The sequence below is a fragment of the Abramis brama genome, assembly GCF_963993115.1.
Source record: "Abramis brama genome assembly, chromosome: 8".
In the NCBI taxonomy this organism is placed as follows: domain Eukaryota; kingdom Metazoa; phylum Chordata; class Actinopteri; order Cypriniformes; family Leuciscidae; genus Abramis; species Abramis brama.
Window position 1 is genome coordinate 37607486 of NC_139970.1, and position 19733 is coordinate 37627218.

General features: G+C 36.5%; 1 protein-coding gene across 1 annotated transcript in view; it reads right to left on the reverse strand.

Moving 5' to 3' along the window:
- Positions 1 to 3826: 3826 nt before the first annotated feature.
- sestd1 (SEC14 and spectrin domains 1) overlaps positions 3827 to 19733 on the reverse strand; it is a 32064-nt gene continuing 16157 nt past the window's right edge. Inside the window, exons 8-19 of the mRNA XM_084121270.1 lie at positions 18219 to 18313; positions 17953 to 18008; positions 16178 to 16398; positions 14252 to 14374; positions 10872 to 11066; positions 9594 to 9708; positions 8608 to 8767; positions 8419 to 8500; positions 8207 to 8329; positions 7422 to 7613; positions 6634 to 6755; positions 3827 to 5043 (exon numbers count right to left, since the gene is read on the reverse strand). Of these exons, the coding sequence (XP_083977396.1) occupies positions 4887 to 5043; positions 6634 to 6755; positions 7422 to 7613; positions 8207 to 8329; positions 8419 to 8500; positions 8608 to 8767; positions 9594 to 9708; positions 10872 to 11066; positions 14252 to 14374; positions 16178 to 16398; positions 17953 to 18008; positions 18219 to 18313 (1641 nt within the window). The 3' untranslated portion in view covers positions 3827 to 4886. The remainder of the gene's footprint in view (positions 5044 to 6633; positions 6756 to 7421; positions 7614 to 8206; positions 8330 to 8418; positions 8501 to 8607; positions 8768 to 9593; positions 9709 to 10871; positions 11067 to 14251; positions 14375 to 16177; positions 16399 to 17952; positions 18009 to 18218; positions 18314 to 19733) is intronic.

Here is a 19733-nt window from a genome sequence, read left to right on the forward strand (position 1 = left end):
AAAATGCATGCGCTGAAGAGCTTTCCCTCTAATAATGTTAGTGTTTACCTCAAAATCTAATGTATCATCAAATAATGTCCTTAAATATTTGTAACGCTTAACCACTTCAACCTGATGTCCCTTTATGACAGCAGGCAACACAGGTATCGAGTTCTTCTTATGGAAATCAATGGACATCTCTTTTGTTTTAGAAGCATTAATATTTAAAACTGAAGCATCACACCACTGAATAAAATGATCTACCACTGGACCATGACTACCATCTGACTCAGTGAGAAGAGACACAATCACAAAATTGAATGTGTCTCCCCTCAAAAATACTCTGACAGTCATCAGTATATAAGGGGAACACAACCCTGTGTGATGCCAGTGGAAGACAGCAGTGTGTTAGACAACACACCGTTAACATCTATCCTGAGATCTATTAGTTTAAAAAAATCCACTAACCAACACGCAATGTTCAAATGGAAATGAAAATCGTCGAAAAGTTTTCTTGGCAAAATGTGTGGCTGAACACAGAGGAAATATCAATGAAAAGCAAATGTACATGTACCTTCTAAATGTCTTAAAATCATATTTAATAAGGTGCAAGTAGTGTCTTCAACTCCTCTACCTGATCTATAGTGCTGATTGTATCAAGGCTGAAATCTCCTTCCTAACTATTTTTATTAAAGACTTCATAACCAAAAAAGTGCAACATGCATATAATCATTAAGAGAAAGTGAATTTCTTTTTTTTTCGCAAACTGATCCCCCCCCCATTATTAAACATCTTTTGTGTTCCACAGAAAGTCATAGGTTTGGAATGACATGACAAACTGTTCATTTTTGGGTGAACTAATCCTATCAGAAGTGTTTATTTCCATTGATACTATATTGTCATCAGCATAATTAAATGGTCAGAAATAACAGAAAGGCATTTTCAGTGTAATGCATCTGCAATGTATCTTTCCATGTTGTACCATGTGTTTAAAATGACCATGGAAGAGGCCTGTTCTGTCTTTAAACGCCTGTTCCAATCCAAACCACAGACCACCAGAAATCCACATTACGTTCCTTCCTATTAAATGTAATGGCTACTAAATTATTAAAATAACTGTTTGCACTATATGTGGTTCATATTATTGCTTAGTACCTATTTATGTAAATGCACAATAGTACAAACACTGTTATACAAAGTGCAAGCAATTATAAAACAAAAGTTATTGGAAGGTGGCAGAGGTATCTGGTGTGTTAAGAGTCTAATGTCCATCAGTCAACCACAGCTCAATTGACGGAAAAGACCAGAGAGAAGCTCTGATTGTGACTAGTCTCAAAGAGAAACAGTCCCCTCCACACCCTTAAAGGGGCTAGTTTAACAAAAAAATGCAATGTACTCAGCCTCATTTCATTCTAAACCTGTATAGGCCTACATTTCTTTCTGCTGCAGAACATAAAATATATTTTATTGTCCATGCAATGAAAATCAATGGTTGCCAAAGCTGTTTAGTTACCATTGTTCATCAAAATATCTTCTTTTATGTTTCACAGGGAAAAAGAAAGTCAAACAGGTTTGGAAAGACATAAGGGTGAGTAAATTATGTTTTACTCGCCCAGCAAACTTTGTTGCAATTATATTACAAAGAGCATGAAATAGCTTTAGCATACTCCTATATGTTGACAAAATTCACCCCAAAATTTTGTCATCACTTACCCTCAAGTTGTTCCAAACAGATATGAGTTTCTTCTGTTGAACACAATAGAAGATATTTTGAAGAATGACAGGTGTCAGGTAATATAGACATTTTATGCTTGGCATTCCTAAAATGAAAATCACTTTCAGGCACTATTTAAACATTTATCAAAAGTAATATTCATTCCTGAAATGATCACTGTGAACAGTGGAAAAAGTTACCTTTAGATCAGCATCCCACCACATACTTGCTGCTGCAACAATGTTGTCTTTTCCACTGAGGACAATAGCAGTTGCAGAACATCCTGAGGTCTTGCTATGGGGTCTTCCTACCAGTGCCTGATGGAGGAAATGTTTAGAGATAAAGTGGGGAAACTGATTACAACAGGGCAGCAATGGAGAAGCAATTCAGCTGTGCATTGCACATTGAACAATTATTCAGCTATATATGATAACCATTACAGTGAACATGGAGATGATGATGTAATTTCATCTTCAACCCTAACGGAAAATAGAAAAATAATCTACAGGCTCTCTATGGAATTCACAAGAATACATATTGTAGTAGATCATACATTTTACTAACATCTTTAAACAGGATTTCCACAATTTTTAACCATTGCATTTCCATGACCATTGAAGTTGTTTTCTGGATACTTAAAAAAAAAAAAAAAAATTGATCACTCAAATTCAGACTTTTAGTGATTTGTAAGTCAGTTGGCCTTCAAACAACTCAAGTTTCACTCTACAAAAGAGCAATATTTTGTTAAATATTTTAGACTGAAGCATAAAAAAATCTCCATGACACAAATTCACTGCAAAGACTGGGATCTGTTTAAAAACGAATATAAAGGTTTCCAGAAAGTTGCCACAGAGGGTCTGTTTTTTCCCACTGTTACAGACATGCCACCAGTCCTCCCAAAACCAGCACAGAGGCAGCAGCTGCTAAGACAGCTGAGAAATTCAATAGACTTCAGAGAGCACCAATAGGACCTAAGAAGGCCCCTGACGACAACCATGCCATTTGTCAGGGGCCCTGATAAACTCAAGTTTATTATTAGACAAAACACTGATTCTCAGGCCAGTCATCACACAAGCTCTGTGACTATGCTTTCTGGAAACCTGACAAGCATGCACGTGCTAAAAATGACACCTGTCACATCTTTATAATATGGGAATAAAAACATACACGTCGAGATAAAATGTGAATAACGTAAGAACTTCACTTCATTAAATAATATTGCAGTAAGATAAAATAAAATAGACTAATGGAAAAAATAAAATAGAGTATTATCTCTATGCAAATTTAATTTTTTCAGCATTTCTTTTTACTTTTTAGGTGAACTGAACAAGTTCTGGACAGGTTTTGAGATCAAATCATCAGAATGCTATTCAAATGACTCCCAGTTATGACAATGATTTCCAGTACAAACTAAGTGAATCATTTAGGGCCTGTAAACAACCAGAAAGCAAGAGTTTGAGATGAGCTGCTGAAATCTGCAGTTAAACATTGATGCAACTTTAAATATTCAGTATATAAAAAAATATCTTAACCATAACTGATAAGGAGTTTTGTCTTAAAATGCTGCACAGGGCAGAGAGAATGTAAGTGAATAGCAATGCCTCAGGCAACTAATGACCTGCTTGACTCGCATTTTTCCTTGAGATGTTATAAGAAATCATCAATACAAACACAAGTCAAAGTTCAAGCAAGATGCATGAAGATTTTGTAAAATATTTATACTGCACACAAACCAGTCAGCAGCCAAAATTCTCTCGCTCTCTCTATAAAAAATAAACACATGCTACCTTTAAAATGTTTGGGGTCAGATTTTTGAAAGAAAACCATTTCATTCATGATGCAGTGAATTTATCAAAAATGTGACTGTAAAGACATTTAAAATGTTACAATGGATCAAAGGAATGATACATTTTAAAATATATTGAAATAGAAAAGTTATTTTAAATTATAATAATAGTTCAGTTCTTAATGCATGTTTGATCAAATAAATGCAGCCTTGATGAGCACAAGAGACTGCTTTCAAAAAAATGCACAAATGTACCAAGACTGGTATAATCAGCCAGACATGCTAATTATTTTGCATTGCACTGACAAAAAAATACAATAAATAAAATGAAAATAAATCACAAAACGCAGTATTGCCCATGTTTATTGAATGGGTGCTAGAATATTCCTGTACAGCAATGGACATTATGAGGCAGATTTATGCAAAGCATACATACAGTAACAAAGTCCTGTAAACTGTAACAACCTGCCAGCTTTATGACATAGTAAGAGAGTAACAGCCTTTAACATAGTAACAGCCTTTCCTCTCCTGTCTTATGGCGCAGTTTCTTTCTTCATTTATTTTATACAACTTATATTTTCATAAAATACACTATAGCCTTTTAAAAATGGCAAAAGCATTATACAATTTAAATGGTATGCAAGGTACAAAAAAAGGAAAATAAATATGGCATTAATATTTTATGACATGCATTCATTTGCAAGCAGCGTACGCATTAGATTGACAATTTATGAGATGAAACCGTTGCTCACATTTTCCCATCAAAACAAAGCTCTGAACAACAATTCTACATTTGGACCTTAAAGCTTTGCTTTGTTTTGTACCTTCATGGTTGAACTACAACAGCTTCAGTTTCTGATGTGTTGTTTCAATACCGGTTCTATTAGAAACCATCTTCTGCCATTTCAGCGAAGGCCTTGTGAATGGATATTTATACTGGCACAAGAGAGAAGGTTTGGTAATTCTCAACAGAAAGCAGCTGAAGGAAAGAAATAGAAAATACAATGCTTACGGTCAGGAAAGGCCTAAAAATCTAGAGCACCAGGTACAAATGGAGTAAAGATGGTGCTTTATGTACATTCTACAGGTTTAGTAGCACCATTACAAGCTCAAGGCGCCTTGTGGGAGGAGAAAAAGTCGACAGGTAAGGTAAAGCTTCTTAGGGAGACGAGAGTTCAAAGTAATGTTGTCGGTTTAGTATTCAGCTGTCCACACAGGCAATGCAACGCGAGCCCATGGAGACTATCTTTAACTGCGCTCTGTAAGTTAAGATGGTTTGGTGAGGTGAAGTACAACAGAGACGGCGGGTGATCGGGGTCACTTCTGGACCGGACCGGACGCGAGGATCAGGCGCTGTGCTGCCGACTGCGTCGATTCCTGCAAGAGGGCACGAGGGCTATCGGGTTCTCAACTTTCCCTAGGCCCCGCCTCCAGAGCCTCCTCATCCAGCCGCTGCTGCTCCTCTTCCTGTAGGAATCTCTTTTCCTCCACGAGCTTCATCCGGTCGCGGATGCTTTCGGCTGAGGTGGCCATGTCACCCGGGCTGCCGAAGAACTGCTCGCTCCTGCAACCAGGGCGAATGGGGATGGTGGGAAATGATGACAAAAACAAGACATATCCATCTCAGTGATTGTTGAAGAAGTCAAGACGATAAAGCAATCTAATTAAGGAATAAATATTAAAAGATTATGCTTTAATGCGCTAAATTGGTTTAAGGCAAAAAGAAATTGCCCCAACATATGGATTTCTTTACTGAAGTAAAAATGATTTATTTGGATGATTTATTTTTTATCATAATGGATGAATCAGAACAGATAGTGAAAGAAACATACATCACAACTCCTTCAATACTTTTTAAAAGGATCCTATTTTAAAAAAATTATTCATAAATAATAATAATACTAATAATAATAATAATGTAATCATAAGATGTTGTATGTGGATACATAAATTATTAGTAAATAGATCAATTAAAGCGAGGTACAAGCAGGCAATATTTTATGCATTATGGCTTATACATTTACGCTTATACAAAGTGACTACCACCGCATTCAAGTTATACATTTTTCAATTCATACATTCCCTAGGAATCAAACCCATGAACTTGGGGTTGCTAACGCCTACTGATTGAACATGCGTGGTTACTCCATCAATACTGTTTTAAAGGATCCTATTCTTATAAACAAAAATAAAAAAATATTAAGAATATATTTTTTGACTGTATAAAAATATGATGTGGTAGTGTGGTCTACACAAGTGTGGTCATGCTTCATTTTAAAGCTGAGGATGTTATCTCTAAAACTATTATGTCGTGTGTTTTTAGAGAAGGCTGATAAGATGCTAATAAAATATTTTATTGCCCTGTAAACACCCACTTGCACTCTATTGTCTATGTCTGGTGTGGCGAACGGCCCCATTCATGTTTCTATTGTTCTCACTCGACAAACATTTCACACCTCTGGCGGGTATGAGACCTAATCTTCATTCTACTTTTAACATTATTCTTTTGTTTGTATTGTTTGTAGAAACCATATTCTTGGGACCTTATGTGAATTCTTTTAACAAATTAGATATGGAATAGAATCCAGGCGGAACGGGTGCATTCGAGCTACAATTAGCAATTGAAATAACAATTGAAAAGATTAATATTACACTTTTACTCAAAACTCACTTAAACCACCGAGTGTTTGTAATAACTTCCGATTGCATTGCAATTTAATGTGGATTTTCGCCATATAATGTTGTTGAAATATGTTATGTATAGCCTTTTATAAGCAGCTATCGCTACGCCTGCTTAGCATTTATAATGTAAACATCAGTTATTGATATGAAAATACCCCAAATCGCATTAAAAATTACACAAATCTGCACTGTGAAGTGGTTTCATACCTACACATGACAACTCTCTCTGGGTCAGCGGTAGCGTGAACACAGAATTGAATGTTCCAGTATGATTATGTGAAAGGTTTAATAGACATAGCCAAATCATTATCATTTAGGAATAAGATCACATGGGTGTTTGAATCGAAATCACAATTTTTTAACTATTAATCGTGCAGTTCTAATTAATATACTACAACTAATGACAGTTGAGAGAAAAAAGACAGTAGAAGAGTGTCATAAATGTGCTGTACTTTGGCTTTTTGACTCTTACCCATCAGGGAAAATTACTGGCACAGTGAGCCTGTCCAGCAAACCTTTCCCCACCGTCTCCACCTCTTCATACGCCTCTACATCCACCATCAGCTCGGCTAATTCAGGGCTCTCTCTCAGAATCTGAAGGCAGGGAGAAAGACAGTTACTGTCTGATATATTACAGAGCTCTGGTTTGGAGCACGAGTCTACATCTAAAATCATATCAATCACTTCAAAATCATAAAATTTGGATAGATTGCAGAATCAAAGCAGCTCGAATATAATACATTTAAAAAAAAAAAAAAAAAAATCTTTTCACTTGTATGATGATGATGATGATGATGATACTAAAGGAAAAAAGTATCAAGTAAAATGCAAATTAATTTTTTTAACCCCACTGAAGATTTATAAATGTCAGCTTTCATTTGCCTAAAAATAGACATGAAAATGCACAACCATCAAGCAGACCATAGTTATTTATGGGTTCATAATAAAAAGCTTTTGCAATGCCTTAACTGCTTTAAAACATCATTTCAGTTTAAAACAGTTCACCCAAAAATGTATATTCCGTCATTTACACATCCTCATGTTGCTACAAACCCATTTGCTGTTATATTTTCCATGGAACACAAAAGGGAGAAAAATCCAAAGAATCATGCCGTTCATCAAGATTTCTCCTGTTGTGTTCCATGGAATAAGTCAATTCATACAGGTTTGGAAAAACATGAGCGTGTGTAAATGACAGAATTTTCCTTTAATTATCCCTTTAAATTTGGCATGACATTTGTTCTGCAGAACTGCGCCAACCTTCTCAGCAGCTGTGTGGAAGGCACAGGCCATCTCCAGCCGGTGCTGCCTCTCGTCAGACGTGACTGTGAACTGTTTCCACACACGGTTGAGTCTGGGCAGCGTGTCCCCTGAGGAGCGGGTGGTACAGCGCAGAGACTGGCACAGCACCACTGTGGCCTGCAGCAGCTGGCGGCCGTAATCATAGGTGCTCTGGAAGCAGAAAAGGAAACATTTACAGTGAACCGTTAACACCACATGGGCTGGATACTCTTACGACATTGTGCTCTAAGAAGCATGAAAACTAATTTCTTACACTTATACTGGGGAAAATTGCATTTTGAAATGTACTAAATCAACAGTTTTTATAATGAAAAATACTTGAGTAATTGTTGCCTTCTGTAACAATAAACATTAAAAAAAAGGGAGGAATTTATTTAATACATGATCATTTATGAGGATTAAATACTTTTTAGATCAAGGCAATTATGATATTTAAATCTGAAGCGAAACAAAAACAATAATATCTTATAAAAAACTATAACGGATGAAAATGAGTGAAGACAACATAATAGGTCATAACGATATAAAATGCTGGAATTTATTTAATTATGAGAATCTATAAATCGGGATTAAATTATTATTTGATCCAAACTAAAAAATAAAATATTATAAAATACAATAATAATGTGGAAAATTGAGCTTTTCACAATGTCTTTAGCAGTGGATTCAATATGACTCAATGTGCCAATGTATTAAAGCAAGGTGCATTAAAAGAAGAAAATCAAAACCTCAGTTTCAAATACCTGTGCAACATCCACAAACTTCTTGTGTTTCTCCAGCAGAACTTTGGTTTCCTGTGAATCATCTCCCAGTCGGATGTGGGTCTTCAACAAAGCATCGAGCAACTCTCCTAACCACTCCACCGCCTGAGAAGAAATGAAACAGCCCTTACAGACCCTCAGGAACAACAGACACACTTCAAAAGAGTCTTTTCAATTGAATTTCAAGCTCTGACCTGCGAAGCATCTTCCTCACACTTGAAGAGCTGTACCATCTGCAGCATCTTGAGTCTCCTGACATCAACCATGTCCTCACACCTATAAAACACAAGCAAACACATAAGACCCTCTTCGCTTGCTCTTGGTACACCAGGAGTGCTGTGTTCATGATGAGAAATCATTAAAAAAAAAAAGAGGAGAGGAACCTCTGTTTGCGGAGCTGCATGTCTTCCATGACGCTCTGAATGTGGTCGATATTATCTTTGTTCTCAATGCCTACATCCTTGCCGTAGGAAAAAGACGTCTGGGTAGACATCTGGTCAAGCAGCACTTGGCCTTTTTCTCTTAAACTTTGCAAGGCACCCTCTGGAAGACAGTGAGAGAAACTCAATACACTTCTCCTGTTTTATGTTCATGCATATTTAGTCTCAGAGATGGACGGCAGGCATGCATGTATATTGCACAAAAATGGAAAAATTCAGTTCATATTTTTTTGCTGCTCACTATTTTTTTGTCTGAAGCACTAATTAGCAAGTTAACGACATATTCTGCTTTGTTGTCATGAATTACAGTATGTCAGAGTTGAAGTATACTTTTTTGTCGCTTTGGCATCTGCTAAATGTAAATGAAATTGAGTAAAAAAAAAAAAAAAGTACTTATGCACTCATCCATGTACTTATGCACTCATTTATGAAGTTTTTTTTAAATAGTGCAAGTAGTATGTTCACACTCTGACAATTCCAAATTCAAAAAGTGCACTTCAAATACCCGGACAATGCACTTATTTAACCGAAAAAATCAAGTGTGGAATGTTGGACACTGTGCACTTAACTGTCACAGCTTTCCTTATGTAGCGGAGCAGGGGCTATCAGACTTTGATGATGGATGACAAAATAACCTTATAAAATTCATACACTAGATGGCTGAGTAGACAGTGCATTATAGCATTTCATTTAATACTAACCTTTTATTTAAATTCTATATAATTCAGATAAAGCATAACTCAAAACGACACAGTAACAAAATTAACTGTATAACAAATTGAACAATAACCTTATGTCTGGGTGGTTCTTGAAAATCAAACATCTGGTTATGTAAGACTAATGAATAAGCACCAGAAGTTCTGCTTTATCAAACTTTAATTACATGAAACAGGATCAGGCATATGAGTAGGACAACAGGGCTTCCTAACCTACGCTCTTGAGTTTCTCCTCCAGATGTTTTAGAGTTTGCTGGATTGCAGCTCCATCTGCAGGGGCGACGTCTGCACAGAGCATTCCCAACAGCCCGTCTAACTGCTGGGACAACTGAGACAAACACAGACACTGACATCAGAAAGAAGCTTTCCATGTATATATGGCCAACAAATAATTTTTACACTTTTTTTGTGATGATTTGGGGAGGAAATCTGTGGAATGGCTTTAAAGGGCCCCCATTATGCTATTTTTAAGGTTCCTAATTTTGTTTTAGAGGTCTCCAACTATAGATTTGCATGCATCCAAGGTTAAAAAAAAAAAAAAAAAAAAAACTTTAATTTTCTCATAATATACACTGCAGCATAATCTCTTTTCTCACACTGTCTGAAATGGTTTGATAAAAGATTTGGTCTCTCTAAACCTCTCCTTTCCTACTCTGCTCTGATTGGTCAGATGGCCCAGTCTATTGTGTTGGAAACTAAACGTCTAAGACAGGTCAAACTAGATGTTGTTTGTGGGCAGCCAATGAAGAGCATTATGCAAATGTGTTACAAACCAACAAAGGTTTGTGCAAGAAGTAAGACTGGAATTACTGACGACTCGTTTCAGGCAGTCCAGAATTGGTTCTTTCTATTGGGAGACAATAACTCCATTTATCATGCACTTTGAACTTTAAAACTTTGCAGACCTTCTACATTCACAAAGAGCTCTATTACACACTACATAAAAGGTAAAATCCGAAAAAGCACAATAGGGGCACTTTAAATGTGCGTAAATGGCTTATGAATAGCATTTTGTGTTGACTAAGATATTTTACTTCTAAAATTTGACAAATCCAAGTAAAACAAGAGGAAAATAGAATGTAGGATGAGACTAGATTTTATCCATCTGGAATTTGGATTGGATTGTGACGCGTGGGTGATAAATACCACATTGGAGCCTTGTGATTGGAGGGGATGGGATGAAAATATGAGAGGGATGCATGCCATTAAGTTATTTCAGAGGCTGAGCAAGTTATTACATTTTGATTGCATTTCATTTGGAATAACATGCATAGGTGAACTGTGCACAATAAGACCAGAACTGTACATTGTAAAAGTAAACAGAACTGATAGTATTACACTGTATCTAGTGATGGCAGAAAGCATCTAAGAAGTCTTATATTTACTTAAATCTACATTCAAAAGATGTTTGTGTTCTGTTGAAATCTGAAGAGCTTAAAATAGAATTCTGTGGGTGCAGATTCCATGATCAGATATCGTCTAGAATCTTACATCTTGTGCGGTCATGTGGAACTCATGGGCAGACTGCAGGACGTTCTGTCTGAACTCTAATTGGCTGGCCTGCCGGTAACAGACATCACTGAGCTGCTGCTGCAGACCCTTGAGCTCCATCAGGTCCTCTTCATCTCCTGCGCTCAGCAATGCTGCGATCTGCTGGTTCAGCTCCACATAAACAGCAAACCACTCCTGCAGCAAACAGCATGACATTGGCTGTTAAGACAGTTAAATAAACCACTAGCACTCATAAAGATCATAGATCCATAAAAACAGTACACCAATCCTGCAGGCCAATGGCCACAACAGCTCCCATGTGAACTAGTGGTGAATGCTTGGACAAGGATAACTACTATTATTGTTTCTACAAACTGTTTTCAACATTGATGATGAGAAGAAGGAGAAGAAGAAGGAGAAGGAGAAGGAGAAGGAGAAGGAGAAGGAGAAGGAGAAGGAGAAGGAGAAGAAGAATGTTTCTCGGGCACCAAATCAGTATAGTGGAATGATTTCTGAAGGATCACGTGAGACTGAAGACTGGAGTAATGATGCTGAAAATTGCTTTGCCAATTTTTTATAATTTAAAATTATATATTAAAATTGATAACCATTGCTTTAAATTTGAATAATATTTCACAATATTACTGTTTTTACTGTACTTTTGATCAAATAAATGCAGCCTTGGCGAGCATAAGAGACTTTAAAAATAAATATAAAAAAAAACTTACTGGCCCCAAGCTTTTCAACAGTAGTGTATATATAGACTCAACAGCACAGAGACCAGTAAATAACCACCTAGCAACCAAGCTGAACACCTTAGTAACCGCATTATGTCCTGGCAACCAATCACAGCCTCATATTTTTGACTTTTGCATAGACAAAGATCACTTAGCCTATATGTTCTTTAGAAAATAGCTAGAAAAATGACTATTGTATCCAAAATCCCTATTCATGGGGTGTTGCAAGACCGTCCTGCAAGAAAGCTCACCACTTTGGCAACACTTTGCATGCTGACTAACATTAAATCACTTTTACGTAACCTACGGTTTGAACCATGTCTATAATTGGCTCAGTTCCTGGCTCAGTGTGACAAAGAGGTCACTGTTCAACAAACCATGAAGCCACTGAGTCACACACTCCAAAACAACACCTTCCTGTAACAAAACATCAATACCAACAACTCTACGTCACAGAGATCCCAGTAAATCACAGAGGCTGTTTGTGATCACACTGAGCCACAAACCACACTGAAGAAATACAGAGGCAGTAACTACTTCAGACAAGCCAAGAGCACACCACAAACCACTCCTGAGACAGACAGCCAAACAGCTGACCTTCAGGAAAACTGACTGTGGGTGAAAACCACATCACAGCAAATCAAATGCATTTAAACAAAGACTGTAAACATGACATAGTATTAATTAAATGTCTAAAATATCCTAGGTAGCCTGAATCAAAGATTTAACATGTATCTAAATGCATCATATTCTTATTTCCTCAAATAAAGTTATATAATCTGAAGCACAAATATTCAAGAAAATTGGAATGTGATTCCCTCAAGTAAAATACATCAATACTGCCACCTACTGGCGGGACATAAACTGCATGATTGTGGCATTTCAGTGTCTCTGACTTCTGCTTTTGTGACCTGACAAATCTATATCTATCTATAAACACAAAAAAAGTAGCACAAAATACATTTTTTTATGAAATCCCTCATCTCAGCAGCTCTGATTGCTGGAGTTCTATGGTCTACAACAGTGGTTTTCAAACTTTTCAAGCCAAGTACCAACTCAGAACATCCGAGTACCACAAAGTTACCACCAGTTCTAATTAAAATTTCACTGCGGGTTTCTTTCAGCAGGCAAGTTGAAAGACAAAGTAACAAACATAACCAGTGATAATGGCTGTTAAGCTGCAAAATTCTAAAATAAATATTTATTTCACAGCAATTTTCATTCAACAGGCACGTTTAAAGACTTTAAGTAATCGTAACACTTTACAATAAGGTCTCGTTTGTCAAAGGGTTAGTTCACCCAAAAATTCTTCACCCTCATGTCGTTCCCAACCCGTAAGACTTTAGTTAATTTTTGGAACTCAAATTAAGATATTTTTAATGAAATTTTATGAAAATGTATATTCCTCCGTTGACAGCTACGCATCTACCACTTTGACGCTTCAAAAAGTTCATAAAGAGATTGTAAAAGAGATTGGTTTTCTGAAGACACACAATCGCTTTATATCATAAACCGATTGAATTTAGGCTTTAAATTCCCATATAAACATTCATCAACACACACATCAGTTGTGGTAAACGGAACCTCAAGCATGTTCGCTTGACATGCGAGAACCAATGAGGTTCATTCTCGTGTTACTCCGCATGTTTGAGCTTCTGCAAGAACCAATGTGATTCATTCTTGTGTTACGCAGCACGTTTGAGCTTCTTCAAGAACCAATGAGGTAGTTGAGTAGCAAAGATCTTCATTTGTGTTCCGAAGATGAACAAAAGTCTTACGGGTTTGGAACGACATGAGGGTGAGTAATTAATGACAGAATCTTCATTTTTGGGTTAACGAACCCTTTAACATTAGTTAATACATTAACATGAACTAACAATAAGCAGTATATTTTTACCGCATTAATTAACCTTTCTTAGTACAATTTTTGTTTCATGTTCATGTTCACAGTGCATTAACTAATGTTAACCGATTCAACTTTTGATCTTAATTTATTAGTAAAGATTGACATAGGTTGAAGTATTCATTGTTCGTTCTTGTTAACTAACTTTAACAAATGACACCTTATAAGTAAAGTGTTACAAAAGTAACAAACATGTTACAACCATTGAACATAGCTGTTAAGCTCCAAAATGCAAAAAAAAAAAAAAAAATGTATACACCGATAATCTTCACTTCCACATGCTGTTAACTTGTGACCAGACTGAGTTAGTTGCTAAACTGAACATCATTTATTTATAATTTGTGAATTGATTCAGTCTGATTTGCAGACTGGTTTATTGACTTGAACCGACTCAAAAATAACAATTAGCAAACTGGTACAGTTCTTGAGGTCACCTCGCTGACTGATCCAGCGGCATCAGTTCTTTTAATTGCTCAAAAAAAAAAAAAAAGAGAGAGAGAAGATTATTAGTGAATAAGAGCCATACATTTCAGTACGTTCCTCACACAAAGCTATTATACGACTTCAGAACATGACTTTCATGCTATTTCGTGTTAATTTTTGATCATAACTGATTTGGTCAATCCGTTATGTCCTTGTATATAACAGACCCATATTGAAAATTCCCCATTTGCATTTCAGAGGGGCTATACATTCCACAAAAACCACATACACAAGCCAGAGATGACAGCTGTACTTACACTGTGTTGACTCTCGATCTCCTCATGCTTCTGTTGCAAGGCCTGAGACGCGCGAATGGAGTCTCCAATCCCCCACTGCGTGCGGAGCTGCTCTGTGCCAGGACCCTCCAGCCAATTCACAACCTGCTCACACACAAGACACATAAACACAGACAAAGAAACCTTTAATTAGTGAAGCACTACCACATTTGACCCCCGAGCTACCGAGCAGACTCTAATCGGAAATAAATCAGGAGGAACAAAGAGCAAATCTAATTAACTAAATGACAGGATCAGGTCGATGAGAGCTCAAATTAAAGATTTACTTAATTAGATATGTACTTGTTTACAAAAAGACAAATGTAGGTTGCACGTCTCAAGGGCTGCACAATCCTTTGGCTGTCAGATTTTGAATGAACATCAATGTTAGAGCAAAATGAGATCTCAGAGCTGCAGCTAAATGGAAGATCGTCAGTGAATAGCACCCAAATTTCAGTCTGTTTCCTCACACAAATATAGCATATTATTTACTGCCTTTATGGTGTTTTTCGAAGCTTTTTGTAAAGATTTTTCAAAACGCATCCTTTTGTTTTGCGCAGAAAGAAAAGGATACAGGTTTGGAACAACATGAAGGTGAAAAAACTACAACAATTTTCATTTATGGGTGAACTAACCCGTTAATTAACTTGCAAGTTCAGTCTCAATTTGATAGCTAAGAGTTAAAAATGGGAATTACAACTGAAATGGCAGAAAAATTCATTTCATTTCTGTTGTTCAATGAACTAGGGGAGCAAATAAAAAGTCTGGAACCGCAGCAAGAGAACCTGCTTTGTGAAGAAAGTCATTAATTTGTCTAATGCTGATGTGCCTGAACTTTTTAAGAATCGCTGCTTAGTTTGCAAGGCTTCCTGTTTGTAATTGCTTCAGGCACTGTGGATTACAGACAATCCCCCCCTTCCCTGCACAATTTTTCACAGAAGGTAAGAAGTAGGCCAAACTCCTTTTCCAACACACAAGATGTGCACCTCCCAATATCCTGACCACCATGGAAACAGACACTGTATTTCATCTGACAGGAGTGGTTTTGGGAGACTTTCATAGGATACACAACTTCTGATCTTGGCATCAACCTTGGTGATTTCCAGAATATTTAGACATTCTTCATTACATTAAACTTAGAAATTATTTGTGTGGAAACCTTGATATATTTTTTCAGGATCCTTTTAATGAACAGAAAGTTCAAAAGAACAGGATTTATTTGAATTTGTGATGTTATAAATGCCTTTACTGTCACTTTTGATCATGCATTCAAATAAGAGTTATTTAAAAAAATATATATGACTGACCCCAATTTCTTGAAGAGATGATTGTAATTTTTTTTATACAAGAATATGAATCAATTAATATCAATGTAGTGAAAAAAAGAAAGCAAAAGCACAATATATAGATGTATGATTGCACCGCCACAGCCCTGCTCTCTAACAGTGATTCTCTATAGTAATCGGATTCTCAGAGGGAATTTGGTGGGAGTGTGTTTTGTAAGCCTTCCAAGAATACAGCACAGCACAGAAAATTATATGACAAATCTTTTCTGTGGAAAAACTCAGATTGTATGGTGCAGAGATCCACCAAAAACGTCTATTTGTAGACTAAAGACTGCTGATTCACTATAATATCGAAGCCCAGCCAAAGTCTGAACTAAAAGTACAATGTCTTCTCTTTCAAACCTTGGTGGTATTTAGATATAGAAATAAAGCAAAACGGTTCACAGATGACATTGAAACTCCCTCACACTTCACAACATCATGTGGTGGGTTTCAGAAAGATGACGGTGCAAAGACATGAAATAAACACAAGGCTATGTCCTCCCTTATGAAACAGGAATGCCGGAATCTTAAACACAACCTGACTATCTGGAAGTGATTTTTCATTTTATTGCTGTTTTACCTGCATGACCTTGGTCTGGATTTCCTCTAGCTGGGAGCGTTTGCTGCGCTGTCTGCAAACTTCCTGATACTTTGTGTACTGCTCCCTCAGAGAGTCCAGGAGCTTCATCACCTGAGGCTGAGCCAGCAGCTCATCGTCCATGGGTGACCAGGCTGTGCCACTTCCTCCACCCTCGGAGCCATTGAAACGCCTCTGCTGGAGCTCAGAGAGCAACTCATGCCCTGTGAAAGAGGTAGACAACAGGGCAAATAAACATTTATGACAGAAAAATCAAGGCCTTGAAATACCTTGAAAAGGGAATGCAGTAAACAGTAATAAAGTGTTTCACGTCAAGCAGAAAGAAAGCAATGAATGCAAATGTGATGGCAAATGTTCTCATCTGTCAAGTGCTCTACTACAAAAGGAGTACGGATTTACTTAATATAATATGAATACATTAAGTCAGTATTCCAACTAATTTAAGCACAACAAAGTGACAGACTCAAATACAGAAGAAAAACTAATTTTGTGCCATTGCTGTGTTCTAATTTGTGCCTCTAACCAAGGTTAGGCAAAATTCAGAATTCATTGATAATTGGTTGCCTTTCAACTCATTAGCGTGAATATGAATTAAATGGGGCCTACAGGATGTTACATTGGTACTTGAATTGAAGTTGCAAAACAGAAACAAGGATGAACTGAATTAGCCCAATACAGCAACAAAACAGGCCAAAATGGAAGCATGTTGAGGACAAAAGTCTAAAAATATTTTAGTAGTGTAAGTGTATATTTGAGATGCACCGATCACCAATTCTACTTTGAAACAATTCAAGTTGAAATTTAAGGCATTTAAAAGGCATTCTCAGTTCAATTCTGAATGGTGCACAACCCTGCTTGTTACAGTTTATTCACAGCAAAATCACTTACATGGGGCCAGTGGTGTAATGTAATGAACTAATAATACTTTGTTACAGTACTCGAGTATTTTTTGGGAGAATCTGTACTTTACCTGAGTTTTATATTTCTGTCTCCAGTACATTTCCTAAATAAAATGTATACTTTTACTCCAATACATTTCCCCAAAGCATATCCGTTACTCACAAAAAAATGAAGTCGGAAGATTGCAGTCTACATTACAGTACATGTTTTCATTTCATTATAAAGTAAAGTTTATTGACTAGATGCTGCATTAGTGGAGAACAGCAGTATGTTTGCAGTTGAGGCTGAGAGGATGCTAACATTAGTAGTACCTCAAGCGGTTAAAGCAATGTGACAAAAACCCACGCAAGTCCGACCCAAACGATTAATGTCATGATTGTTACCATCTATTTACATACTTTTACTCAAGTGTGGCTTTCAGGTACTTTATCCACCACTGCATGGGGCACAACATCCCTAAACTGATGAAGCCATTATTTAGCGCAGGGCATGATGTGAGGGACATACTGATCAGGGTAGAGTCAACTCACTTTACAAACCAGCTTTAGCTTCAAACACAAAAGCTGTGAAATCGCTTTAGAGTGCTAAACGGAACAAAAGCCAAGTTCTTGGCTCTACCCAACCAATAAAACTGAATGGAGTCACGGGCCAGCTGGAAAAACAGCTTCACCATTGACATCACAAACTAGATACAGCATAGCAGTTCAAATTCCCAAACCAAAATCTGCTTTTGCAACTAGTTTTAGTTTTCAAATGGACCCAAACCATTTCAGAAACATCTAAACGTTTTGCAGTTTTGCAATTTCAAAGCAATGCCTACATGCATGTGAACACAGACAGCACAGATCAGCACTCACCAGTCTGAAGGACCGTTTCAGGGTCAAATGAAGGCAGGATGTTGCTCTCTGAAGACCTATGATTGTAACAATATGTTGTTGTTGAGCATTTTCTATAAAATTATGACCATCTAATGAAACAAACTCATTGATTGCGGTGTGTATTTGATTGTTCAGTGCCTTTCAAAAGCATTTTAAAGAACAGCTAATAGTTAATAGAAAAACAGAGGACCCTGAAACCGCAGACATAATTAGGAGCTCATGCCTGGAGATGAGACATAAAATACCTGTCCTTCTCTGCCTGGCTTCCTTTCTCATTTTCATTGATGACGATAAGTTCATCCAGAAGGGATGTGGATTCCTTTGTGAATTTTTCAAAGACCTAAATGAGGGATAAATGGCAAATAAGACCTGCAGTTAAAAACAGCATACCGTTATATTGATATAGCTACACACTTAAATATTTTTCAGCCTTTCAATGACATTCAATACCCATCTCAATATTTCTGTATTTGCACAGAAGCAGGATCACAGTTTCAAACAGTGTTGTTATTGTTAACAAACTGAAACTATTAATTGTTTTTGTTAAATAAAATAAAACCCGAAGTAAAATAGAATACAAGTTAGATGGGCAACAAATTTTTATTTAAACGAAAATTAGAAATGTTGCTTTGGCAACTAACTGAAATAAATGTTTAAGTACTACACTTACTAAAACTGACCAAAAAATAAAATAAATAAATAAATAAAAGATTAATAAAAATGCATAAGAAAGTACATAAAATAACAAATCGATAATTCGAAATGTTACTAAATACATACTAGTTTCAACTAAACAACCACTACTGTCAAGTAGACAATATAATAATATTTTAAATGTGAATTTCTATTCACCGATACAATAATTCATATTAAAAAAAAGGAATATTTAGATAAATTTATTGTTTCTAAAACATACTGTATTTTAATATATGAAATATATCAGTGAACATTTTTAATGATAATGTAAACAAGTAGGGTTGTCAAAACATCGAAAACATTTTTACTACTTAAAGCTGCAGTCCGTAACTTTTAAGGTGTATTGCGGAAGAACATTGTAGCCGGAGCTACAATCTCTTTTTTTTTTGTCTATGACGAGTCAAGCAGGTACTGGGCTACTCCGCAGTGGTGCCGACCCGAACCAGTCTTAATAGTCAGAATATAAACACTTAATATAGATGTACCGTAAGACAAAAACACGGTTTGGAAAATGGATTTATGATGTACTTGCTTATTATTTATATTTTTAACACAAAAAAAAAGTGTTACGGACTGCAGCTTTAAAAAAATAAAGTGACGATACCATCATATTCAGTACACGCTGATAGAAGCTGCTTTCAAACGCTCCCGTGTGTATGTGTAAGCACTCTGTGAAGAGCAATAAAGGTTTCGATTTACAACGTGTCAGAATCCGCTCAACACTGCTTTTCACAGTCTTTGCAGGTGTGTAGATCTCAGTCAAGCTCTGAACTTTAGTGATTGACAGCTTCAGTGATTATAAAGGGAGTGCTCTTTTCACGCTTTCTGTTTATAGCCCATATACAATTTGAATAAAAGTATTGTTTTTCATGCTGCTCAGTACACTGCAAAGTTTCTAGATTCACAACTGTATTTAAATGCGCGATCGAATCCGAAACTGCAAAGATTGACAGTGATGTATCCATAGCAACAGATGTGACAAAACAATATGATACTGTATGTCAAAATGTTGTGCATTAAGTATTAGACTGTAAATGCAAACTAATAGACCTGTCACTTGCTCT